General features: G+C 36.8%; 1 protein-coding gene across 1 annotated transcript in view; it reads right to left on the reverse strand.

Annotated features, from left to right (window-relative positions):
• LOC141331836 (probable E3 ubiquitin-protein ligase HECTD4) overlaps positions 1 to 25,546 on the reverse strand; it is a 112,914-nt gene that overhangs the window by 1,117 nt on the left and 86,251 nt on the right. Inside the window, exons 53-75 of the mRNA XM_073836872.1 lie at positions 24,857 to 24,994; positions 24,352 to 24,488; positions 22,001 to 22,161; positions 21,673 to 21,854; positions 20,059 to 20,264; positions 19,016 to 19,146; positions 18,594 to 18,799; positions 17,006 to 17,185; positions 15,572 to 16,917; positions 13,231 to 13,438; positions 12,892 to 13,115; positions 12,490 to 12,635; positions 11,491 to 11,594; positions 11,266 to 11,389; positions 10,945 to 11,135; positions 10,562 to 10,708; positions 8,317 to 8,436; positions 8,084 to 8,239; positions 7,881 to 7,984; positions 7,574 to 7,795; positions 4,368 to 4,534; positions 3,856 to 4,051; positions 2,210 to 2,432 (exon numbers count right to left, since the gene is read on the reverse strand). Of these exons, the coding sequence (XP_073692973.1) occupies positions 2,210 to 2,432; positions 3,856 to 4,051; positions 4,368 to 4,534; positions 7,574 to 7,795; positions 7,881 to 7,984; positions 8,084 to 8,239; positions 8,317 to 8,436; positions 10,562 to 10,708; positions 10,945 to 11,135; positions 11,266 to 11,389; positions 11,491 to 11,594; positions 12,490 to 12,635; positions 12,892 to 13,115; positions 13,231 to 13,438; positions 15,572 to 16,917; positions 17,006 to 17,185; positions 18,594 to 18,799; positions 19,016 to 19,146; positions 20,059 to 20,264; positions 21,673 to 21,854; positions 22,001 to 22,161; positions 24,352 to 24,488; positions 24,857 to 24,994 (5,019 nt within the window). The remainder of the gene's footprint in view (positions 1 to 2,209; positions 2,433 to 3,855; positions 4,052 to 4,367; positions 4,535 to 7,573; positions 7,796 to 7,880; positions 7,985 to 8,083; positions 8,240 to 8,316; positions 8,437 to 10,561; positions 10,709 to 10,944; positions 11,136 to 11,265; positions 11,390 to 11,490; positions 11,595 to 12,489; positions 12,636 to 12,891; positions 13,116 to 13,230; positions 13,439 to 15,571; positions 16,918 to 17,005; positions 17,186 to 18,593; positions 18,800 to 19,015; positions 19,147 to 20,058; positions 20,265 to 21,672; positions 21,855 to 22,000; positions 22,162 to 24,351; positions 24,489 to 24,856; positions 24,995 to 25,546) is intronic.

Below are 25,546 nucleotides of genomic sequence, written 5' to 3' on the forward strand. Positions count from 1 at the left end.
ATTATAAAGTTTGAAATCTGGATATTTTTCTCACACAAATGCATTGATTTGCTTCGGAAGGCCTTTATTAACTCCCCAGAGCTAAGCGGAGTACTTTTTATGATGGATGGGTGAACTTTTTTGGACTTCAAAATCTCAACACCCATTCACTGCCATTATAAAGCTTAGAAGAGCCAGGACATTTTTTAATATAACTCTGGTGGTTTTCGTCTGAAAGAAGTCAGTCATATACTTGTTATTTTGAGTGAAATATCTCTTTAACACTTAAAGAAAAATGCATGCAATTCTTGTGCAAAACAAGAGCTGTTTATGAATTTTTCAACAAATTGGTTCATTTGAACAGTTCCATTTTAATTTTGTTAAAGTTCTTGTAATTTCCTTGTGTTTTTGTCATTTCAGTGAACTGGTTCAGTTCACTACTTCATTTACATTTACATTTGTATGATATAATCAGCCAATAATGACAATTAGTGGAGCTAGAAGGCCTTTATTAACTCCCCAGAGCTGAGTGGAGCAATTTTTATGATGGATGGATGCACATTATTCGATTTCAAAATCTCAACACCCATTCACTGCCATTATAAAGCTTAGAAGAGCCAGGACATTTTTAATATAACTCCAATTGTTTTCTTCTGAAAGAACTCAGTCACATACACCTAGGATGGCTTGAGGATGGGGTAATTTTCATTTTTGAGTGAAATATCCCTTTAACAATTAAAGAAAAAAGCATGCAATTCTTGTGCAAAACAAAGAACTGTTTATGAATTTTCTGAGAATTGCTTCATTTCATTTTTTTTTTCCATTTCCATTTAAGTTCTTGTAATTTCATTGTGTTTTTGTCATTTCAGTAAACTGGGTCAATGCACTACTTCGTTACATTATCAAGCAATGGTGTAATATATACGCATTTATGTTAAGCGGCCAATAATTGACAATTAGTGGAGCTAGAGATTCACAAATGCATTGATTTGCTTCAGAAGGCCTTTATTAACTCCCCAGAGCTAAGCGGAGTACTTTTTATGATGGATGGGTGAACTTTTTGGGACTTCAAAATCTCAACACCCATTCACTGCCAATTATAAAGTTTAGAAGAGGCAGGACATTTTTTAATATAACTCTGGTGGTTTTCGCTGAAAGAAGTCAGTCATATACTTGTTATTTTGAGTGAAATATCCCTTTAACAATTAAAGAAAAAAGCATGCAATTCTTGTGCAAAACAAAGAACTGTTTATGAATTTTCTGAGAATTGCTTCATTTCATTTTTTTTTTCCATTTCCATTTAAGTTCTTGTAATTTCATTGTGTTTTTGTCATTTCAGTAAACTGGGTCAATGCACTACTTCGTTACATTATCAAGCAATGGTGTAATATATACGCATTTATGTTAAGCGGCCAATAATTGACAATTAGTGGAGCTAGAGATTCACAAATGCATTGATTTGCTTCAGAAGGCCTTTATTAACTCCCCAGAGCTAAGCGGAGTACTTTTTATGATGGATGGGTGAACTTTTTGGGACTTCAAAATCTCAACACCCATTCACTGCCAATTATAAAGTTTAGAAGAGGCAGGACATTTTTTAATATAACTCTGGTGGTTTTCGCTGAAAGAAGTCAGTCATATACTTGTTATTTTGAGTGAAATATCCCTTTAACAATTAAAGAAAAAAGCATGCAATTCTTGTGCAAAACAAAGAACTGTTTATGAATTTTCTGAGAATTGCTTCATTTCATTTTTTTTTTCCATTTCCATTTAAGTTCTTGTAATTTCATTGTGTTTTTGTCATTTCAGTAAACTGGGTCAATGCACTACTTCGTTACATTATCAAGCAATGGTGTAATATATACGCATTTATGTTAAGCGGCCAATAATTGACAATTAGTGGAGCTAGAGATTCACAAATGCATTGATTTGCTTCTGAAGGCCTTTATTAACTCCCCAGAGCTGAGTGGAACCATTTTAATGATGGATGGATGCACTTTTTGGACTTCAAAATCTCAACACCCATTTACTGCCATTACTAAACTTAAAAGAGGCAGGACATTTTTATATAATCTGAACTTATGATCACTAAAGCTGCTAAAAAAAAGCTCTTACATTGCACTGTATCTGCACTTTGCCGTTTCTGATGGCATGATTGGCCATTTTTGTTCATTCTGGTCCTGAAATGCACTGACCTCATTCATGTCAACAAAGAACTCGTGACACTTACCCACTGCCCCATCTGGCGGGGCGATCTTCATGGGGTAGGGGGGCACGTGAGCGGTGTCGGGACCGCCGTCTTTACAGGGGCAGGTGAAGGGAATTCGCTCTTGGTTGCAAGCAAACTTGATGAACTTGCTGAGCTCCTCCTGCGTGAACATCTCGAGAGCGGCCCAGAAGAACTCAATGTGCTGGTCTGTTTCCATCAGTCCCACCTGATACATGGTGTGAGCCTGGATGAACAGGAACATGAGTTTGGTTAGTTAACTAGTCCCAGATGCTGTTTGTACATAAGTGTTTATTTGGTAAGCAACCGCGTAATAAGTGACATAATGCACAGTCAACTGAATATAAAACTGCATGTGCATTGCAATTAAATCGAAATATTTTATATTTACATTACTTACAATTTGTGACCCTGGACCACAAAACCAGTCAAACTGAGATTTATGCATCAACTGAAAGCTAAATAAAAGTCATGTCTGTGTGTTAAGATAAGACGAAATTTGGAATCTGACAGTGCAAAAAAAAAGAAAAAAAAAAAAAGAAAAAAAAAAACTAAATATTGAGAAAATTGCCTTTAAAGTTGTCCAAATTAAGTTCTTAGCAATACATATCACTAATTAAAAATTAAGTTTTAATATGTTTATGGTAGGAAATCTACCAAAAATATCTTCTTGGAACATGATCTTTACTTAATATCCTAATGATTTTTGTAATAAAAGAAAAATTGATCATTTTGACCCATACAATGTATTTTTGGCTATTGCTACAAATATAACCGTGCAACTTATGACTGGTTTTGTGCTCCAGGGTCACATATTTAATACTGTAAACCTGCTTTGACACAATCTGTATTGTTAAAAGTGCTGTATAAATAAAGGTGACTTGACTAATATTATTAAAGCACCTAATAATGATGCAAAAAGCGGTATTTTTAGGTTGTCTAAAATATATAAATCGAATGAACTGGTTTTAATCAATTCACCTATTTTTAAACACTGAAAAAACATAAAAACTTTCTTTTGGCCCCTTCATTTAAGTGCTCAGAACACATATGTGCATATCAGCGTTTCCTCAGTTCAGTGACTGTTGGAGGAGCTGGAGCACTGAATGAGTTTATTCATCATAGGATCAAATATGCTGCTATTTAGGCTCATTTTAAGTTGCCTGAAAGTGAGTAATTTGTAGATCTGTGCTACTCAAGTCATGAACTCTTTCAGATGCTTCAGTCTGATTGGATCTAGTTCATTAAAAGGATCGTTTCAAATGAATGATTTGTTTGCGAACATCACTCCAGACCATATGCCTGAAGCACTGGATGCAAGTTTCTTGAAATTACCGATTGTTTTGCTTCCTAAGGCCTTAAAATATCGCCAGGAGCCACAGGGATTAATTTTGGGTTCCTTATGTAGCTTTTTTTGACTGTCAAAGTGACGGCACCCATTGACTTGCATTTTATAAAAATCAACAAGCGTCACAGTTTCAGCTAAAAATCTTTACTGTTCAAGTGAAAAAAAAAAATCACATTTTGGATGGCCTGAGGGTGGGTCATTTAGCAAGCAAGTCAACAAAGATGAACGCAAGTAAAATGTAGAAGTCAGCAAATGCAAGAAAGAACAGGAGGAGGTTAAGTTGAGTGTTTGACTGTCTGACCTTGAGGAACTCCAGGTTGATGTCCGGCAGGCCGCAGGTGCGCAGCTCCATCTCTGCGGGGCTCAGTAAGGTCAGCAGCTGCAGTGGTATGATGGAGCCCAGACCGGCGCGGACAGCCGACATACACTCCACATTCTGCAGCTCCCGCAGACGCAGATCTCGCACCGCTCGCACATACACATCTTTATTCTCCCAGCTGAACAAACATGCATACAGGTATACGTCTTAGAGATCATCTATCTATCTAGTAACTCTTTACAACATTCAAGGACCACTTTACATTCCTTTATTTGAGCATCTCTACAATAAACATACTACATCAATTTTAGACTCTATTAAAAAGTCCAAGTTAAACTTCATGAAAGAGATCATTAGTGTGGAAGCCAAAGACTACATCAAATGTTTGGTTACCAACATTCTTCAAATTATCTTTTTTTTTTATCTTTTACAGATTTGGAATGAAGGTGAGTATATTTAGGTGAACTTTAAATAGGTTGGTTGATGGTTCATACCTGACAGCGATGTCACGTCCTCCATGGCACAGCTCCACTTCCTCTCCAGTCATGGTGATGAAGGTGAACGTACAGCAGGGGCGACTGGGTGAATCAGGGCTCTCACCCATATGGCTCTGCGACGAGACTTCAGCACATAACGCTTCCAGCTCCGCCTCATCGGCCAACTGTAAAGATACCAGAACAAGGCAGTGCAAAAAATAATATACTTAAGTGTGAAATTAATGTAAAGTTTTCAGAGACTTAAATGCATGTGAAGTGCAATTAAATGTTTCACAGTTTGCATTTATTTTTAAATACAATTAGCTGGACTTTAGAGTGTTTTTCACCCCGTTCACCCCGTGTTGTTACCTGAATGATCCACAGCTGTGTTTGTTGTTGAGTGATAGTTGTTCATGAGTCCCTTGTTCGTCCTGAACACTTAAACAGCCTGCTGTTCTTCAGAAAAATCCTTCAGGTCCCACAAATTCTTTGGTTTTGTGTATTCGAACCCTTTCCAACAATGACTGCATGATTTTGAGATCCATCTTTTCACACTAAGGACAGCTGAGGGACTCATATGCAACTATTACAGAAGGTTCAAACACTCACTGATGCTCTAGAAGGAAAAAACATGCATTAAGAGCCGGGGGTGAAAACTTTTGAACAGTATGGAAATATGTGACCCTGGACCACAAAACCAGTCATAAGGTTAAATTTTACAAAACTGAGATATACACATCATATGAAAGCTCATAAGCTTTCTATTGATGTATAGTTTGTTAGGATAGGACAATATTTGGCCGAGATACATCTATTTGAAAATCTGGAATCTGAGGGTGCAAAAAAATCAAAATACTGAGAAAATCACCTTTAAAGTTGTCCAAATTAAGTTCTTAACAATGCATATTACTAATCAAAAATTACATTTTGATAGGTTTACAGTAGGACTTTTACAAAAAATCTTAATGTAACATGATCTTTACTTAATTTCCTAATGATTTTTGACATAAAAGAAAAATCAATAATTTTGACCCATACTATGTATTTTTGGCTATTGCTACAAATATACCCCAGCGACTTAAGACTGGTTTTGTGGTCCAGGGTCACATATGTGTTTTTATATTTTGCCTAAATATCATATTTTTTCATTTAGTACTGCCCTTCAGAGGCTACAGAAGATGTTTTCCTAGAAGATAAAAATAAGTTGAATTTACCCTGATCTTAAAATTCAAAAAGTATTTACCCCCGGCTCGTAATGCATGTTTTTTTCCTTCTGGAGCATCAGTGAGTGTTTGAACCTTCTGTAATAGTTGCATATGAGTCCCTCAGCTGTCCTCAGTGTGAAAAGATGGATCTCAAAATCATACAGTCATTGTTGGAAAGGGTTCAAATACACAAAAATGCTGAAAAACCAAAGAATTTGTGGGACCTGAAGGATTTTTCAGAAGAACAGCAGGCAGTTTAACTGTTCAGGACAAACAAGGGACTCACGAACAACTATCACTAAACAAAAAAACACACAGCTGTGGATCATTCAGGTAACAACACAGTATTAAGAATCAAGGGGATGAACAGTGTCATTTTTATAAATTCAACTATTATTTTCTCTCGTGGACTATATGTAAACATCTTTAATGTGAAATATTTTATTCAGGTCAGTACTAAATTAAAAAATAACATGCATTTTGTATGATCCCTCTTATTTTGGTAAAATAATTAACATTTAGCAGATTCTGAAAGGGGGATGTAAACTTTTGACCTCAACTGTTTATAAAATTCGAAGTGCACTACAAGTGCACGTAACAATACCAGGGTGTCTACAGGTTTGACCAAGTTAAATTTAAGACATTTTAAGACTTTTTAATACCATTTTCAAACAAAATTTAAGACCAAATTGAAAGTCCCGCAAAAGTCTAGCACAAAACTATGAAGATATTTTTAATTATTATTTTATTTAACTGATTGTTCTTGGGAATATTCAACAGAAAACACTATTCCAGAAGAAGAAATTATTTTCTATTCCATGACAATGTCAAGGCTCTCACACACTTTGAAGCCAATGTAACAGTGTAACAAACACGGATTTTGAGTCACGGATCGGATCATTTTTCGGATCAGCAAAAAAAAAAAAAAAAGTTAGTTTTTTCCTAATTACTGAATGCTTACTTTAGGTACTTCTAATCCACAGCAAAAACTACTAGCTCAACTAATAAATTCAGTAACAAAACAAGAACAATTACACAAATGACAAGTGTAAATGAATACAACATAAAGATAGTAATAAAACCAATAACACTAGCATTCAGGAGCGGAAATTTAATAATTAATTGTAAAATAACTAGTGTTTCTCACCGCAGGTATTTATAGGACGCTGTCTCTTTAAGGCCAAATGCACGAACCGAATACTGGCACGCATCTCTTTCTCAGCTGTTTCGGTTCACTGAAGACATAAACGACTGTGCTTACCACAATACCAAAACGGGTATTAAGACATGACTTTGTATGTACGTTTCCGTTCAAATAGAAGTTAAAGAGGAATCAATCTGTGTGAATCGCGCCTCTCTCTCTCTCTCTCTCTCTCTCTCTCTCTCTCTGTGCACGTGCTCGCGTCAAGTGTGTGCGGCAGCGGTAAAAAAAATTAAAAAATCAGCGTGCGTGTTCCCTTTTTAAATTGGTAAAGTGGCAAGACAAAACATGTCCTAATTATAAACTTTTACTCTATGATGGTTAAACTTAACAGTTAATCCGCGAATCAAATGCGTGTAGTTGGGCGGAAACCCGCTAAATCTGGCAACACTGAGGCGTTGTCAAGCAAGCGCGTGTCTAGCAACAGAACAGATTTAGAACCTGCGCAGGAGATTCTCCTCAAAACGATAAACTTTTCCTTTTCAAAGTGTAAAAAAACATTTTAATGATGGAGACATTCCCTCTAAAATTAAGATTAAAAAATTAAGACCCTTGGATTTAGATTTAAGACAAATTAAGACATTTAAAGGCCTTATTTTAGGACAACGGAATTTAAGACTTTTTAAGACTTTTTAAGGATCCGCAGCCACCCTGAATACAGTTATGTTTTAGTATTGAAGTGATAAATGCAGAAATGTTGATCCTGGGATGATGAAAGCAATTCGATGCGCCTCATTACTCTCGCTCCAAAGACAGAAAAAAATAAAATAAATAAAAATCACATTTTGCTTCATTATATAATATGAATTATAGTTTACATTCTCAAACTTCTTGATGTAGTTGTATGTGAGCAGGTCGGCTTCTCGAAAGTCAGATTCCGGGTCGAGTGCTTCACCGACCAGACCCTTCCAGAAGGAGCCGAGCAGATCCAAAGGCAGAGGCACATCCGCCCGGATGGCAATACCGAGCAGCTGGCCGAAGAAGTTCAGCAGCTGCTCTTCAGCGTAAGTGATGGGGCACGGCGTCAGGATATACTTCCCCTGCAACATCAGTCGAGCTGTGTGAACATCCTGTATCAAGGCGGAAACTCAAAAACTCTTCAATAGATCAAACATGCAAGTGCACCTTATTGCGATTTGCTGCAGCGCTGGGACAAGGGAGGAGAAGAGAGAGCGCCGAACTCTGCAGCTCCTTACAGACTTGCCACAAGAAATGCCTGAATGATCCACCTGTAATGTAAGAAGCATACAAACTGGATTCTTATCACTGTTATTATGAAATAAAACTATTACAACTATTTCTGATTTAGTGTTTCGTGTGACACTGACTGGTGCCGTGGACCTCCTCCCCAGTGAAGCGGATGTTGAAAGCGAAGGTGGGGTCTCCTCCACTGGCTATCCGAACACACAGCTGAGACGACGGGACGCAGGACAGCTGACGCGCGGCCTGGCAGAAGTACGTGTTCTCTGCTGCACGCATCTCACCTGCAATGCACATGGTAAGAGTGAAGAACTGATAGTTACAGGCATTCATCTGTGTGAGCAACACTTCATTTGTTTACCTCCTACTATCTCCAGCGGGTCGAGTGTGATCTCAGGAGCGGCGTGATCTGCAGTCCGCTGGACGGTTGCATTCAGCACCCGGTTCATGAAAGTCACTTTGGTGTCGTAAAAAATCAGGCCTGCAAATACAACCGAGAGAAAAAGATTTACCGACCCTTTTGAAAAAGATATGCACTTATTTGGTTTGAATGTGCACTTGTAGCAAACTTCTAAATCGTTAAATATTTTATTTGCAGATAATATAATCTCGCAGATAATGAAATAAACATCATTTAAGTGACTTAAAGAGAGGCACTTTTCATGACTGTTTCTAAAAAGTTTTTACTTTAAAGCACATTTTAAATCATTATGTTTTAATAATCGTTTGTCGTGTTTTAAAGAGGTACATTTCTTTTGATCTTTTGACTTAAGTCGTTCAATATTACATTTAAATACACAAAATACTTAAACAGTATATTTTGGTTTATCATAAATGGCTTGTCAGTACATTCTGCAGTACTTTAACCATAGTTTAGTTCAATGAAACCTGAATATGTGATAAAATGACGATGTACTTAAGTCCTACTTAAGTGGGTCTAAAACACTGTAAATTTCAGATTATTGCATATAATATACATGTAAACTATAACACCTTTTCATTTGATTGCAATTAATTTGCTATTGAGTGTCTGAAACAGGGTTGGGGCCATTCATGAATTGAATTGAGAATGAATGGTAAATTCCAATTCGCTTCCTGGAAAGGAATTGGAATTGGAATTGCATGCAGCTGACAGGAAATAGAAGTGGAATTGAATTGGAATGTCAGGAAACAGAATTGAAATCAAATAAATTCCATTAAATTCCACTTGAGCTGCTAAATAAAATAATTTGACTTGATTTGCTTAATAGTTTATAATACATTAAACATTGTCAATCAAACATATAAAAGAAATACAAAGTACTGTATGTTTAGTATGTTAAGCATGATAATTTCACATGCCAAATTTCAGGAAATGAACACGACTCATTTTTTTGTGAGTTGAGACATATATTATGTGACCCTGGACCACAAAACCAGTCATAAGGTTAAATTTTACAAAACTGAGATATATACATCATATGAAAGCTCAATAAATAAGCTTTCTATTGATGTATAGTTTGTTAGGATAGGACAATATTTGGCCGAGATACATCTGTTTGAAAATCTGGAATCTGAGGGTGCAAAAAAATCAAAATACTGAGAAAATCACCTTTAAAGTTGTCCAAATAAAGTTCTTAACAATGCATATTACTAATCAAAAATTACATTTTGATAGGTTTACAGTAGGACTTTTACAAAAAATCTTAATGTAACATGATCTTTACTTAATTTCCTAATGATTTTTGACATAAAAGAAAAATCAATAATTTTGACCCATACTATGTATTTTTGGCTATTGCTACAAATATACCCCAGCGACTTAAGACTGGTTTTGTGGTCCAGGATCACATATATTGAATGTATAGTACATCCAGAAACTTATCACCACTGTCATTCAATTATTAATTCATAATGTACAGTTCTCATTTTTATTTACTTGCATTTGATCAACTCTATTTCATACATTACTTGGTGTTTGTAAAGCATCACAAATAAAGTTCAAATGTATGTCTCTAAATGCAATCACAAATAAATGCTCAGAAACAGCAATAAACGGAATTCAGTGGAATTTCCCTGAATTGAATTCCACTTCCTGTAATTCCAATTCAATTCCAACTCTGTTTCCTGTAATTGTTGTTGAATTCCAATTCCAATTCCTTCTTTGAATTGGAATTGTTGAGTTCATTCCTGAATTGACCCCAACCCTGGTCTGAAAACATTACATTCAGTTAACACTCAAGTATATTCTTTCAAAGTGTATTATTTCTGTAATAAATACTAATAATTCTGTGATGAATATTAAAAAGTATGCGAAAGAGTACTTTTTTAGAATGGAATAATCAATTTTTTTGTCAATTGCACTGCAAAAAATCTTTAAGAATTACAAAACACCCTACATATGTGACCCTGGACCACAAAACCACTCATAAGGGTAACATTTTTTGAAATTTATATTTATACATTATGAAAAACTGAATAAATAACCTTGCCATTGGTGTATGGTTTGTTAGGATAGGACAATATTTGGCCGAGATACAACTATTTGAAAATACTTCTTGGTAGTTTTCTATTTAGCTACTAAAGAATGTCACAAGGTCTATGTGCCCGTTTATTCGATGACTAACCTTTGGCCTCGCACAGAAGCGTCGCGATGCTGTTTTGATAGGTTTGTGTCAGCCTCAGCTCGACTAACGGCAGGAAGAAGCTCTCCAGCGTGCTGTTGAGTGACTGCAACAAAGCAAACCGCAGACGCAAACTCTCCACTGGAACACCTGTGTGATCAGAATTACATTAGTGACTGTACATCTCATAATCCAAATCTTACAGCATAATATGCTGCCCTCCAAAGGCAAAGTGCAGTAACTACGCCAACACTGAAACTGAGAAAAATGCCTTTAAAGGAGACTTTGCCATTGTCACAAAGTCCATTTTAAGCCTTAACTCAGTTTTGACCAAATGTGTAGTTACTGTGCTTTGCCTTTGGAGGGCAGTATGGACATGGACTTGCCTAATAAGCATGCGACTTGGGGGTCGGCGATGTCCTTGGCGTCGAGGTAAACTTCATGAGGATGTAAGCGGGCAGGAGTGATGGCGAGGTGTCGGCAGAGACGGTTAACAAACTGGACCAACGCAAAGTCCGTCTCAAAGGTCCATTTTCTACTGGCTTTTTGAGCGTGTCGGGAGTCGATGCACGTGCATCTAAAACAAAAAACACCATTATGATCTTGCACTAGTTTTCTTAGACAGCAGAACAAGAGAGAGACATGGAAACATGAAGTAGCATGGAATGAGGTTTGGTCTCTAAAAAGAGTCTTGAGAAGGTGCAAACCTTTCAAAGTGCAGGTCATAACCGCACGACAGGATCGACCGCCAAACACTGCGAATATCCTGCTTGGCTCTGTCTAGAGTAAACTTGTGGAAACCTTCTAGGGTCAGAAATTTCTCTTCTGGCACTGATGGGGCAAAGGAAGGGTGTTTGTTAATAATTTCCGAAATCAAGAATGTTATTGTATTGTCTATGTTATTATTAATGTATAGTATTGTATATATTTACCTTCAAGCTTTTTGGCAGGAGACTTTTCAGGGTCTTTTTCATCAGGCTTGGCCTTCTCTGGAGATTTTGGCTTAAGGACTGTTTTCTTCTCACTTAGTACAGTCCTGGAAAAACACCATGCAGGAATATTATAGTCCACTAAAACGAAACTGTAAAATCGTTTGTCAGTTTAAAAAATAAAAATTGCCAAAGCAACATTTCTCATTTTCACTTAATAAATATTAATAAAAAATATATAGACATTAAAAAACAAAAACAAAAATAATTAAAGGCCAAAACACCTACAAATGATAACCCAAAATAAAAAATAAACAAATTCAAAAATGTATATTATTTTTAATTCAGACAAAATAATAGTATCTCAATTATACATAAAATAGCAATGATAACATGCAACTTATTAGGGCAGATGAACTACTTTAATATATGTGACCCTGGACCACAAAACCAGTCATAAGGTTAAATTTTACAAAACTGAGATGTATACATCATTTGAAAGCTCAATAAATAAGCTTTCTGTTGATGTATGGTTTGTTAGGATAGGACAATATTTGGCCGAGATACATTTATTTGAAAATTAGGAATCTGAGGGTGCAAAAAATCAAAATACTGAGAAAATCACCTTTAAAGTTGTCCAAATTAGGTTCTTAACAATGCACATTACTAATCAAAAATGACATTTTGATAGGTTTACAGTAGGAATTTTTCAAAAAATCTTCATAGACATGATCTTTACTTAATTTCCTAATGATTTTTGGCATAAAAGAAAAATCAAAAATTTTGACCCATGCAATGTATTTTTGGCTATTGCTACAAATATACCCCAGCGACTTAAGACTGGTTTTGTGGTCCAGGGTCACATATATCAAATGAAAATGGTAAACAGTTTAAATAAATTCACTATAAAAAAATATTTTGCCGGTTTACACTTACAAGTTAAAGGAAACTGTCTGCAGAAATGCTAGTGAATGCCATTATGATTGTAATATCAGTACTCACCTAACACTGTTAAGCATGGACTTCTCTTTGGCCGGAGGTTTGGTGATGGGTCTTTTTGTACTGACCACTTTGCCTTGGTGTTGCTCTTTGCCTGCTTTGCTGTGCTTGTTCTTGTTGGGCTTTACTGTGCCATATTTACGGAGAATCTACATGTACAATAAGGAAATGTTAAGAATTTCTGCATTGTTCCAGTCAAATACTTTGTCTTAAAACTGAAACACATCAGGAAATAGTAATGCATACATGTGGATTACATGCATGTCAATTTTCAGTAATTTCTTGATAATAATCAATTAGCAATTTGATAAAAACATGTGGAAGACTTAAAATAACCATGTGCATGAAGCAGATTTTTTATTATAATAAAAACAAATAAATATGAATGTTTAATGCTAGACTCACCTGTGTGAGCTGGTCATCAAGCACTTTCTTGGGAGGCCGTACGTGTGTGAAAAACACATGTAGCAGGTTCCCTGGTGTCTGAGAGTTGATCTGCTCCTTGCTGAGATAAATGTCTGATACTTTCACTGGTTTTGTTGGTACAGGGCTCAGAACCTGCTCTGCATATATGCAGCTCTTAAAGATGTCTGTTAGCACCTCACGTGCTTCAGGAACCAATTTATCTCCTACAGGATCAAAAAAGAATTAAACTTCATATCAAGTCAAAGCAAACCCTTGCAAAAAGTATTACAGTATAAAATAACATATTTTTAACATTCTGAGATACAGTATTCAACCAACCTTTGATTGATTTATCAAGGAAGTATTCCTCCAGGGCAGAACTCCCTTGTGTGTCGAACAAACTCTGATTGACACTGGAGGCGGTGAGGATCTCCTCATTGGTCATCTCCATTAGCTCCTCCTCTCTTTCAAGATTTGAGAGGCCAATGAGATCACTGCTGTTAAAAAGACTAGCCCGGATCTTCTCTACTTGGGCCCGTGCCCTTACCTATAAGACAAAAGCAAAAAACATCATATTATTTGATATCTAATTTCTTTCACAAAATGGTTAGTGCTACTATTGTTGACAGGAGTGGTTGCTAGCATTTTGCTATGCAGTTGCTAGGGTGTTCTAGATGCGCAATATCATTGTCTGAAAATCTGGTGTGATGTGATGAGCGCAGTAGGAAGAGTACGAAACAGTTTTAGCCAAATTAATTACGCAAATGTGAACAGTTTCTTATATTTTGTACCACTAGGTGGGAGTAACTTTTGCTAAAACAGAATTTAATATTTATTAGATCTTGTTAAAGACTGTCAACTTAAACAGAACCATTTAACAAACACTTAAGTAAAAAAAGGCTAAATATCAGCCGATATATCAGCCTTGGCAAAAACTTATGCCTGATTCTGATAACTAACAAAAAACGGCAAATATTGGTCAATATATCAGCTTTGGCAAAATTGTAACAACTTATACTGATAATTTAGGCAAAAAAAAAAGGCAAATTATCTGCAGATATATCGGTTTTGGCAAAAACTTGATGGCTGATACTGGTCATTAAAAAAAGGCTAAATACCGGCTGATATAGCATCGCTCACAAAAATTTTATGGCCGATACTGATAATTAACAAAATCTGCAGAATATTGGTCAATATATTAGCTTTGGCAAAAACTTAACAACTGATTCTAATAATTAAAATAGGCAAAATATTGGCTAATGAATCGGCATTGGCAAAAACTTAACAGTCGGTGCTGATAATAAAAAAAAGGCAGATATTAGTTAATATATCAGCTTTGGCAAAAAATTCACAACTGATACTGATAATTAAAAAAGGCAAAATATCGGCCGATATATCGTCCTTGGCAAAAATGTAATGGCCAATACTAATCATTTAAAAAATGTCAGACGTCACTCAATATATCAGCTTTGGCAAAATCGTAACAACTGATACTGATCATTTGAAAAGGCAAAATATCTGCCAATATATCGGTTTTGGCAAAAAGTTAATGGCCGATACTGATCGTCTAAAAAATGCGAAAGATCAGTCAATATTATCAGCTTTGGCAAAAACTTAATAACTGATTCTGACATTTTAAAAAGGCAAAACATCAGCTGATATTGCGTCTCTCATTAGAATTTTAGGACCGATAATGATAATTAACAAAACTGCAGAATATTAGCTTTTGCAAAAACTTAACAACTGACACTAACAACTAAAAAAGGCTAAATATCGGCATTGGCAAAAAACAGCCTGTGCTGATCATTTAAAAAAAATGGCAGATATCAGTCAATATATCAGCTCTGGCAAAATATTCACAATTGATACTGATAATTAAAAAAGAAAAATGGCAGATATCAGTCCATGTATCATCCTTGGCAAAAATGTAATGGCCAATACTGATAATTAAAAAAATGTCAGATGTCAGTCAATATATAAGCTTTGGGAACAACTGATACAGACAATAAAAGAGGATACATATCAGCTGATATATTGGTCTTGGCAAAAACTTATTGGCCAATACTGATAATTTAAAAAAGCCAAATATCAGTCAATATATCAGATTTGGCAAAACTTAACAACTGATACTAATAATTTAAAAAGGCTAAATATCGGCCGATATATCGGTCTTGGTAAAAACTTAATGGCTGATAATTAATAAAAAACTTCCAAATATTGGTCAATACATTAGCTTTGCCAAAAAATTAACTGATACTGATCATTTAAAAAGGCTAAATATTGACTGATATATCTGCCTTGTCAAAAACATAATGGCCAATACTAATAATTGCAAGTTAACAATTGCAATAAAACAGTCTATTAATACTGGATATCATTTAACTCATGTCTCAAGAAATCCAAATTAGAGGAAAACCAAAACATCCGATTTATTGATTAATCAGTGCCTATAGTTGTACATTTGAGATTTTCTGTATTTTCCCATTAAATAAATGTTAAACTTTATGATGTAGTTACCTGCAAAAGCAACATAAGCTCACATGAAAATAAAATAGTTTAAAACATGAGCATGGTTTCACATACTAATAAGAAAAACAATAATTCCAATTTAACCCCAAGTATGAACAACAGTTATAATTATGCAAACAACACTTATATTATTGTCGCTAGTCCAACGCACCTCTATGACAGCATAGCCTTTGATTGGTCGTGTCACACTGGCATGGACGTCTGGCGAGGCAACTGTGTACATGGAGCTCCCATCTGACACTGACGTCGCACCACTATCCAACTGCTCCCCAATGCTGCCGAGACTACCTTGACTTCCTGTGCTACAAAGAGACACATCCAGACTCTCCTGACTGGACACCGTGTGGGGATCCAGTGGTGCTTGTGGCTGGGAAGGTGCCGTTTGAGGGGTTACCAGCTCTTGGTTCACCAGCAGTTCACCGGAAGCCCTGGAAGCTCCCTGTAAAGAGCCGGGGACCGACGTCTGGCTCGCTGAAGCCGAGGCATTCATTGCTGGTGTTGCGCTGTTGCTATTTGGGCTTCCTGCAGTGCAATCTCGCTTTGCATCTTGGGGAATACCTGAAGTGTCAGCTTTGGCTTTTTTAGGGTCTTCCTCCTGAACCGGAATAAAGACCTCATCCTTGAAGAGACCACCGTGTGCATTGCAAGCCCTTCGGATTGCATTGCGCACCACGGATTCCTCCAAGTGAGTCGGGATTCCTGAGAGCACGAGCAAACGACTATGAGCAGTGGAGCCAACCAAGGCTTGGCAGGCATCTGCGACGGCATCTTCAGTGACGCCCAGACCTTGCGGGTCTTTGTTAGCAAGGTGCCGTAAAATCAAGAGTAACGTCAACCCTCGGTGAAACCACAGCATATCCTCTGGCTTCCCTCCGGCCATGTTTAGTAAAGCACTGTCACATTCTGATGGTCTCGCTCCACTTCCAGAACCGTGTTTCCCTGAGACGGCAGCTCCTGAACCAATGGTGACCGCGGCCCGTTCGCGCTTTAGCTTCACCTTTTTGCGCTTTGAAAGCAAGCTTGGACTTTGTGGCGTCTGTCCTGGAGAAGATGAAGAAGAGGACGAGGAATCGCTACAGTTGGTGGTGCTTGCAGATGAGGGGACGCCTACAGCCGACGTCCCTGCACCTGTACCGAGTGGCAGAGTCACTTCGGCGACTGCCAGGCACACCTCCATTAGGGCGTGGAAGTAAGTCGAGAAGCGGCTCCGCTCGGCGGAGAGCGCAATCGCTCCACTGCTACCCGTTGTGGATGAGCAGGAACCTCCACTAACCAACCCCCAAGTTTGGGTCTCGTGGTCGTAAAGTTTTCGTAGTTCGGTTTGAAGAACCATAAGGACTGTTAAGCAAGGGTTGAGAAGCAATGTAATGTGGCTGGACAGACCCGAAGGGGTTTTGCGACGCTCAAAGGCGTGAATCTTGCGGAGAAGCTCTGCAAGCAAGTGGAAGATCAGCTCCTTGATGCACGGAGCAAGATCTGTGGTCCACAGAAGCCCACCTAAACACAGATAAAGCAAGTGTGATGCTCAAGTTTTACTAGTATGTTTCAGCTGATTCTCAGGGGAAAGTAAATCAACATTTCTTACCCAGCAACTCTACAACCTGCATAAGCACAGAAGTGGGTACAGTGTCCAGCTCATCCTCAGAACGGTCAATGGTTTCCCCTACGGTGTAGGTTAGCAGCTGCTCAGCAAAGGCCATAGCCAAGGGAAACTCAAGAGGCAATGAGTGCAATACTAGCACTGCACCAGGAGGGGGAGATACACCTGCAGACACCAACCGGAGTTTAAGTTTAATTGAGAAATTAATTGGAAATTGACCCTATCTCTCGGTTTCACAGACAAGGCTTAAGCCTTGTCCCAGATTAAAGTCTGAGCTGTTTCAACTAAAAGAAACGTGTACTGACTGATCTAAAAATATATCGGTGCCTTTTGTTTTGTCTCAGGATGCACACTAGTAATGTTTTTTTCTAAGGCAAGTTTATAAATATTACTTAAATGTCTGGCTTAGTCTAAGCCTTGTCTGTGAAACCAGGACTTTATGTTCTAAATTTATCTTACTGATCTTATGGTGTGGTCACACTAGACACACTAGCATGCAGCCTACCTTTGTGAAAAAGAAGTACACTTTAGCATACTTAAAAAAAGAAAAGAAAAAAAGAAAAAGTATTTACTATGAAAATTACATTTTAAAATAAAATACTTTTCAGTGCCAATTGAATGTTAATTGCAAATAAATTAACATCGTTTACATTTTTGTTAAATGACTGCTTTTTCAAGTAGGACTTAAGTACATCTTTATTCTATTGTCTTTGAAATATGAAACAATCATTTATGGCAAACTGATATAACATCATTATAAGTGTACCTCTTTAAAGTATGACTAACGAATTTTAAAAGAATTCCAAAAGTACTTCTAAGTAAAATGTTTATTTTGAGATTACTACAAAGTGCATTTTGTAAAAGTATACTTAAGTGTGTTTAGTACACTTAAGTGACCTTTTTTTTTTTTGAGGAAATTTTTTAGGATTTCTTTCCATATAGTGGACTTCCATGGTGCCCATAAGTTTGAACTTCCAAAATGCAGTTTAAATGCATCTTCAAAGGGCTCTAAACAATCCCAAAGAAGGCGGGTCTTATCTAGCAAAGTGATGGGATATTTTCTGAAAAAAATCACAATTTATACACTTTTAACCTCAAATGTTCATCTTGTCTAGCTCTGCGTGAACTCTGTGTTTTTTGACATACCCTAACTTTCTTGAACCGGAATACATAGAGTACATGCAGAGCTAGACAAGATGAGGTTAAAAAGTATATTAATTGTAATTTTTTTTAAATAATCGACCGTTTCACTAGATAAGACCCTTCTTCATCGGCTGGGATTGTTTAGAGCCATTTGAAGCTGCATTTTGGAAGTTCAAACTCATAGGCACCATAGAAGTCCACTATATGGAGAGAAATCCTGAAATGTTTTCTTTACGACTGACGAAAGACATGAACATCTTGGATGACAAAGGGGTGAGTAAATTATCTGTAAAATTTTGTTCTGGAATTGGACTTCTCCTTTAAGTGGCCACTTTGTTCACTATTGTATACAGTATGTAGCCAAGGGAAATCATTTTTGTGTATTAAACATACTGAGTAGACCCTTATGACATAACATATTTCGACTTGCCTAGTTTGACATGCACTTTGTCAGTGGGGATGATGATGCTGGGATACTGGTTGGCTGTGGGTGGAGGGGTGAGTCCTGTGTTGGACGGGGAGGCGTCCAGCGGGTAGCAAACCGCCTCCATCAGATTCAGCTGGCCGTTTCGCCGCACCTTATGACCAAGTCCGTACACCATCACACGAGTCCAAGGGGCCTTATATAGAGATGAACTAAGAGAAAAATACACTTATGAACATATAGAATATTTAGACAGAAAACAGCCACGACATACAAAACAAGATTTGATTGGTCTTTTGAAACAAGTTGTCTTACACTATGCGTAAACCCCTGTTTAATGAAAGTAAGATGCAAAAACAGGTCATTTTAAAATATGAGTGCTTGTGACATAGAGAAAACATGAGTAACGTTGTGCAATATAAACTCACTCTTTGCGGCAGCTGAGCTGGCTCTCTTTGCAAGAGACGACCACAAACGCAGCACCAGGGAAGTTCACATCCATGCTGACCTTGGACTCTGTGATGGGAAACTCTTCCAGTGTAAACTGCTCTGGTGCACTCTGAATGTTCAGCAAACATAAAAACATGTAACCACAAGAAAGAACTAATAATAATTTAACAAGAGTGCAAGTCCATGTTTACGTTTCTTAACATACTTTAGTACTAAAGAGTGTACTTTTTCTTGGATAAATTGAAATATCACAGAATATAATGTTTAATTTGCAAAAAAATATTTGGAAAGTAATTTATAATCTATGCAATAATGGCAAGAAATCTTAAATATCTCAATTTTGTGCCTTCATGGTCAAAAAAATGTAATAGTTTTATGTTTTTGAACAGGCTCTTCTGTCATTTTTCCCATAGAAAAGTATGTTTTTTTAAACATACATTTTTAACAAGCAGGGTGTTATTATCATTAAATATAAGTAAATCTAAATCTATATTAATAAATTAATTGAAATGAATAAAAACTGAATTAAGGCGAGATAATAAAAAAAAAAAACAGTTATCACCTTTCTTACCCACTTGATTGATTACATTGATAATTGCAAACATTTTTTGTATCACAAGTTTTCTAAAATGTCAGGTCTAATATGCAAATGAGGCATTATTTATTTAAATATGCACTAATTTGCATACATTTCTAGTACAAAAATCTAAACACTGGATGAAGTCAGTTTTAAAATTCTTGTCATATTGGAGTCAAATTGTATCTCATTTTTGTCACTCCATAATTCAGAAAATACAGAACTGATAGAAAACAATATATTTTCACAATTTTGGGGAGATTTAAAATTTTGTATATAATTAAGCAAATTATTTATGCCTCTGTAAAATCTTTCAGGACACAGACTGGAATAAAAATGTCAAGTTTGGTGTGTGTAAGTGTTACTGAAGTGAAGATTTATGGCTCAGTGTAGGAGAAAAAATTAATTTTGAGAAAACAAACAAAAAGTTTCAGGCGTTTGTACCTGAAAGAAACAGCAGATCTGTTTAGTGAGTTCGAGAAGGCTGTCCTCGCCCTGATGCAGGGCTCTGCTGATGGCCACCGTCAGCCACTCACGAATGGTCTGAGTGTTTCCCTGATAGAAGAGCTCAGTCGGGGAGCAGCTCTTGCCCTGCAGCTCGTGGAGGACAGACTGAGCCAGCAGAATAGAGTCTGAACTGATTCTGCCATCTACAGACATGAAAGGGAAATGAATAAACATCTTTATTCTGACAAATGCACTTCACTCATTTGATGATTTTATTTTCTTAGTACGTATAAAATAATAATAACACCGCCCTCAAGCCATTCAATATGTAGATGAACTGGTTTCTTAATGGGAACAGTCGTGGCGAAATTGATCCTCTGTATTGAATGGGTGCTGTCAGAATGAGAGTCTAAACATTGGATAAAAACATCACAATAATCCACACCACTCCAGTCCATTAATAGCCATCTTGTGAAGCAAAAACCTGTGTTTGTGAGAAACAAATCCATCACTGAGACGTTTTTAACTTCAAACCAAGTCTTCTATCTATAGACCAATTTAGAGCAGACATCACTGTTATGTAACTCGCAGAAAAAAACACTGGTAACAAGTGGAGGTAAATGAGTAAATAATGCCTTTTGATGTCAAAATCAGAATGCAAATCATTTGTATAGAACACTGTCATCATAGACGTCATTTGATGCTTAATACAGACGTTTAAATGGACAGACTATGGATGAAAACTGCTATGATGTAATTTTGATTTAAACATTAGGTCTACTTATTGTATTAGCCCTATTGTTACAGCATGAAATATTATTTAAACCTAATACTAAATTATAAAACATTTAGCATAAGACCACTATCTAACATTAATTTCGTTGAATAACAGTGCTTATCGCTGGGTGACACGCTCTTGTAATAAGCGGAGAACATTTGGAAAATGACATCTAACCAATATGATATTTTTACATCTAACTAGTTTGTGCCGTATTTGTTGAATTCTCTAGCCATAAAGGTTATCTCTCCTGGGTTTTCTGCAACCAAGCGTGCCCATCCCGAATGTTTACAAACTTATAATTGGTCTATAACATTGCTTTCTCTGAATCAGGAGAGATATATTCACAGATCAAGCACTGTTTTCAAGGCAAATCAAGTTCAAAACAGCTCTAAACAATTATGTGGGTGAATTTTGATCGAGGAGGACAACAGAAGATGTACTTTTTCACTGGAGGAAGCATTATTATGGATTATGATCTCATATTTTAGACAGAAGCAACATTTTAAAGTTAAAAATGTATTGACGGATTTGTTTCTTACAAACACAGCGTTTAACTTCAGATGTTATCTTAGTGGTGTGGATTACTGTGATGTTTTTATCAGCTGTTTAGACTCTCATTCTGACGGCACCCATTCACTGCAGAGTATCCATTGGTGAGCAAGTGATGCAATGACACATTTCTCCAAATCTGATGAAGAAACAAACTCATCTACATCTTTGATGGCCTGAGGTTTCAGCAAATTTTCATTTTGGGGCGAAATGTTCTGTTAAAATGTTCATTTGCAAACTGGACCAAACCAGTTGTTCCTTAATTATTCCTATGACATCACCTGGCAGAGGCGGAGCCAGCAGCTGATTGGACAAGAGCTGCAGGTGCTCAAGTGTGATGTCTCGCACGGCGGGGATGTGGAAGAGACGTGTGAATGTGTGAGGGCTCTTAGGAGCAAAGATGTTGAGCAACGCCATGCGGCAGTACAGACGTGCGAGAGCACTTTCACAGCGCAGCAGCTCCCTGAAACACACACACACACACACACACACACACACACACACACACACACAGTACTGAACATTAATGAAACGTGGAGTTTAAAAAGGACAAGTCTCTCCCTGACATATTTGAATCTACAATAAGAAATGTGTCTATAAATGCCTTACCGGTGAATCTGGATGTTGCTGCTGTCCAGAGACACCAAGCCGTTCGCTGCAGCCCTGCGGGATCCTGCCGGCGGCCTCTCCAGCATCTCAATGGGGTACCAGTAGCGAACTAACACTCCCTCACTGCGGAGATACGTCTCCACCTGCACCAGCTCATTGGCCTGAATACACACAAATCAGTCAACTTGGAGATTTGTTGAAACTGGTGAACATAACAAATGCTAAAAGGCTGGTGGGTGTAATGAATATCACACAGCCTGCAAAGAACATGTGTAGACTGTTTCAATTGTGTGAAAAGAATGCGAAAATATTTTATCGTTTATGTTATGTATGGGACCCTGGACCATAAAACCAGTCACAAGGGACAATTTTGAAATTTGAACGCTGAATAAATAAGCTTTCCATTGACAGGATAACATAGGACAATATTTGGCCCAGATACAACTATTTGAAAATCTGAAATCTGAGAAATCAGAAAAATCGAAATAATCGTGATAATGAGAAAATCGCCTTTAAAGTTGTCGAAATGAAGTTCTTAGCAATGCATATTACTAATCAAAAATTACGTTTTGATATATTTATGGTATAAAAAGTACAAAATATCTTCATGGAACATGATCTTTACTTAATATTCTAATGATTTTTATCCTGATAATTTTGACCCGTATAATGTATTTTTGGCTATTGCTACAAATTAGGGCTGTCAAATGATTAAAATTTTTAATCAGATTAATCAGACTTTTCAGTGGATTAATCATGATTAATCACTATTTGCAACGACACCTGAATCCTAACCATTTGTTTTTCTGAAATGCATACCAAAATATAAATAACAGGACACAGATACATAATTTTCATATTTTCATATTATGTCAGGGCCCGCATCGGGCCTGTTTTAGGCTACTCCTTATTTTTTATATTTTAGACATCCATCAATTATGTAGCGCTGGTGGAAACAGCCAAGACTTTCGCTTTTACTTTCGAATCCGGCTCGGATGGCGCAACTGGAAGAGATCCGCGTTCAATCGCACGCAGTAGGCTGAAACTTGCCACAAAATACCGGCAAAAATAAATAATAAATGTGTCGGGGAAAGAGTAAGGACATATCTGAATTATTTATTAATAAAGTGTATTCAATGTGAGTCAATGTGAGTCAATGTCGCAAAGATCCTGCAATCTCATTTTTGGACGCGCCTTGAGAGAGAAATGTATCGTTAAGGATTACATATCAAACAAGTTTTTGTTTCCGATTTGTTTTATTTCGTTAAGTAATAATTTAAAGCTTTCTATAGATATGTTTATCATGTCTGTGAGGCATGCATTTAGCTTTATTTTTGTTAAGCACTCCTGTTCAAGAACCAGACGACAGAAAGCGCATCATTTTTGTTTTCTTTATTTTATAAAAACACTGCAACGTTTTTTGGTTTATTACTTTTTCCTTTGTGAGCAAAAACGGATAATTTGAAATTGCTTCCACTATAAAAATGGAAATGATTGAGCTGGTGCCTCGATGACCTGCAAAGCGGCTTTATGTATCTTCCACTCTCCACTCTGTCACTGTGTCAGTCACCGCTCTTTCGAGAATGAACGTAATTGTGCGATGTACAGATGTAATTCCCAAAACATAAGGAAAACTAAAGTTTCATACAAATTCTGAATGGATTATGGCATGGAAAGTGCAAAGCGCGCTCCCTTTATTATCACTAAAAGCGTCACAAATCTAGTTCATAGAGATCTCACAACGTTCCGTTATAATCAATAAAGCTTTCTAAACTACACAATGAATATATTATTTACATCGTGTCTACACTTAGTCAGGAGATGAACAACGCTGGATTGTTTGTCAGATCTTCAATTGCTTTGCTTTCGTTTGAGGGTAGGCTATATAGCACCGTCTACCCCAGTAGAACCGGGCCTAAGCTTGGCTATAACCACTCCAGTTGCAGAGGGGCTGTCGCCCAGGCTTGTACTTGTTAACTGTAGGCTACCATCATCATTCTTTTTATATTTGAATCCGTCCATAGGCTCACCTTGCTCCATCTCGCCTCTAGCTCCCCAATACTGACAAATAATTCGTCACACTGCGCATGCGTGAAATGCGTTAAAAAATTTGACGTAATTAACAACAACAAAATAATTAACGCCGTTAATGCGTTATTTTTGACAGCCCTACTACAAATATAACCCGTGCAACTTATAACAGGTTTTGTGGTCCATGGTCACATATTGTTTAAAATGTTTTAAATGTTTTTAAGTATTTATACATCAGATCAAAAGGCTTTTTTGTGTGCAAAAAAGTTTTTTTTTCTCTGTTAAACAGACTAATTTGGAAACCCATATATGACACTCACAGAGTCTACATCAAGCACGACTCCATGCAGGCTGAAAGTCTTCAGCATGCCCCGGATGGCAAACTTCGGTAGGGCTGTGCTGCCTGTGCTGCTACTGGTGTTGTTTCCCTCTGGACAGCGGATGCCCACTGTCAAACCTGAGAGAAAAACAGACTGTTAACCTGATACTGTAGCAGAAACATAGCTCTTTTCCTAATGGGCTGGTTTAACAGCAATATTGTTGCAATGGCAGTAATTTGACATGCTTGCTACTGCTTTCTGTCATGTTCTTAGTAAAGCAGTTTCTGTAGTTGGAAATGCAACTACAAAATATTTTAATAAGACACTGAATAAAGCCTTCAATGTGTAAACATTTGCTGTCAGCTAAGTCTCAGCGCACATACATAGTAATTGAATGCTGAATTACAAATTTATTTAAAAGTTATTTACAAATAATGACTGAAAATTATGAAAAGCGTGAGTGCCAATGTGTAAAACAATACATAAAACGTGCTTTCACACAGACCTTTGCGGACTTTGTCGATGGTGAACTTATTAGCTTCATCTTTGATGTCCTCGATGGTTGGGAGGTAGAGGTCACGAGGAATACCTCCATTCTCTTCATACAGGAACTCAACAGTCTGACGAGCGATATCCACCATTCCTGCCAGACATTACAGCATTATTCATATTAGACACATGAAGAAAACTTGTGCTTAAATGTACTGAATGTGCACTTTCTGTTATTGTCTAATCTTTAAATAAAAAAATAAACTGTACTTGCAGATGATAATATTGATAATATGATAATATTAATCAAATAAAGGCACTTAAGTGACCTAAAGAGAGACATTTCATGACTGTTTTTAACACACTTAAGTACACTTTTAAAAAGCGCACTTTAAAGTACATTTTATATCATTGTTTTAAAAAATCCTTTGTCCTTTGTTTTAAAGAAGTACACTTATTTTGCTGTGTTGACTAACATACCAATGCACATGTAAAGTACTTGATTCGATTTTTTTCATTCTTTCATATGCACTAAACTGAAACTACAACATTGCAAAAATTACTTCCAAACACATGGCACACAAGTTTTAATAGAAAGGATCTTAAAGAATTTGTTAGTTTAACATAAACGCATGTCAGTACATTCAGCGGTTTTTTTAACCATATTTCAAATTATTAGGGATGTAAGATATTAGATTTTATCGAT

This window comes from Garra rufa, chromosome 3, assembly GCF_049309525.1.
Source record: "Garra rufa chromosome 3, GarRuf1.0, whole genome shotgun sequence".
Classification (NCBI taxonomy): Eukaryota; Metazoa; Chordata; class Actinopteri; order Cypriniformes; family Cyprinidae; genus Garra; species Garra rufa.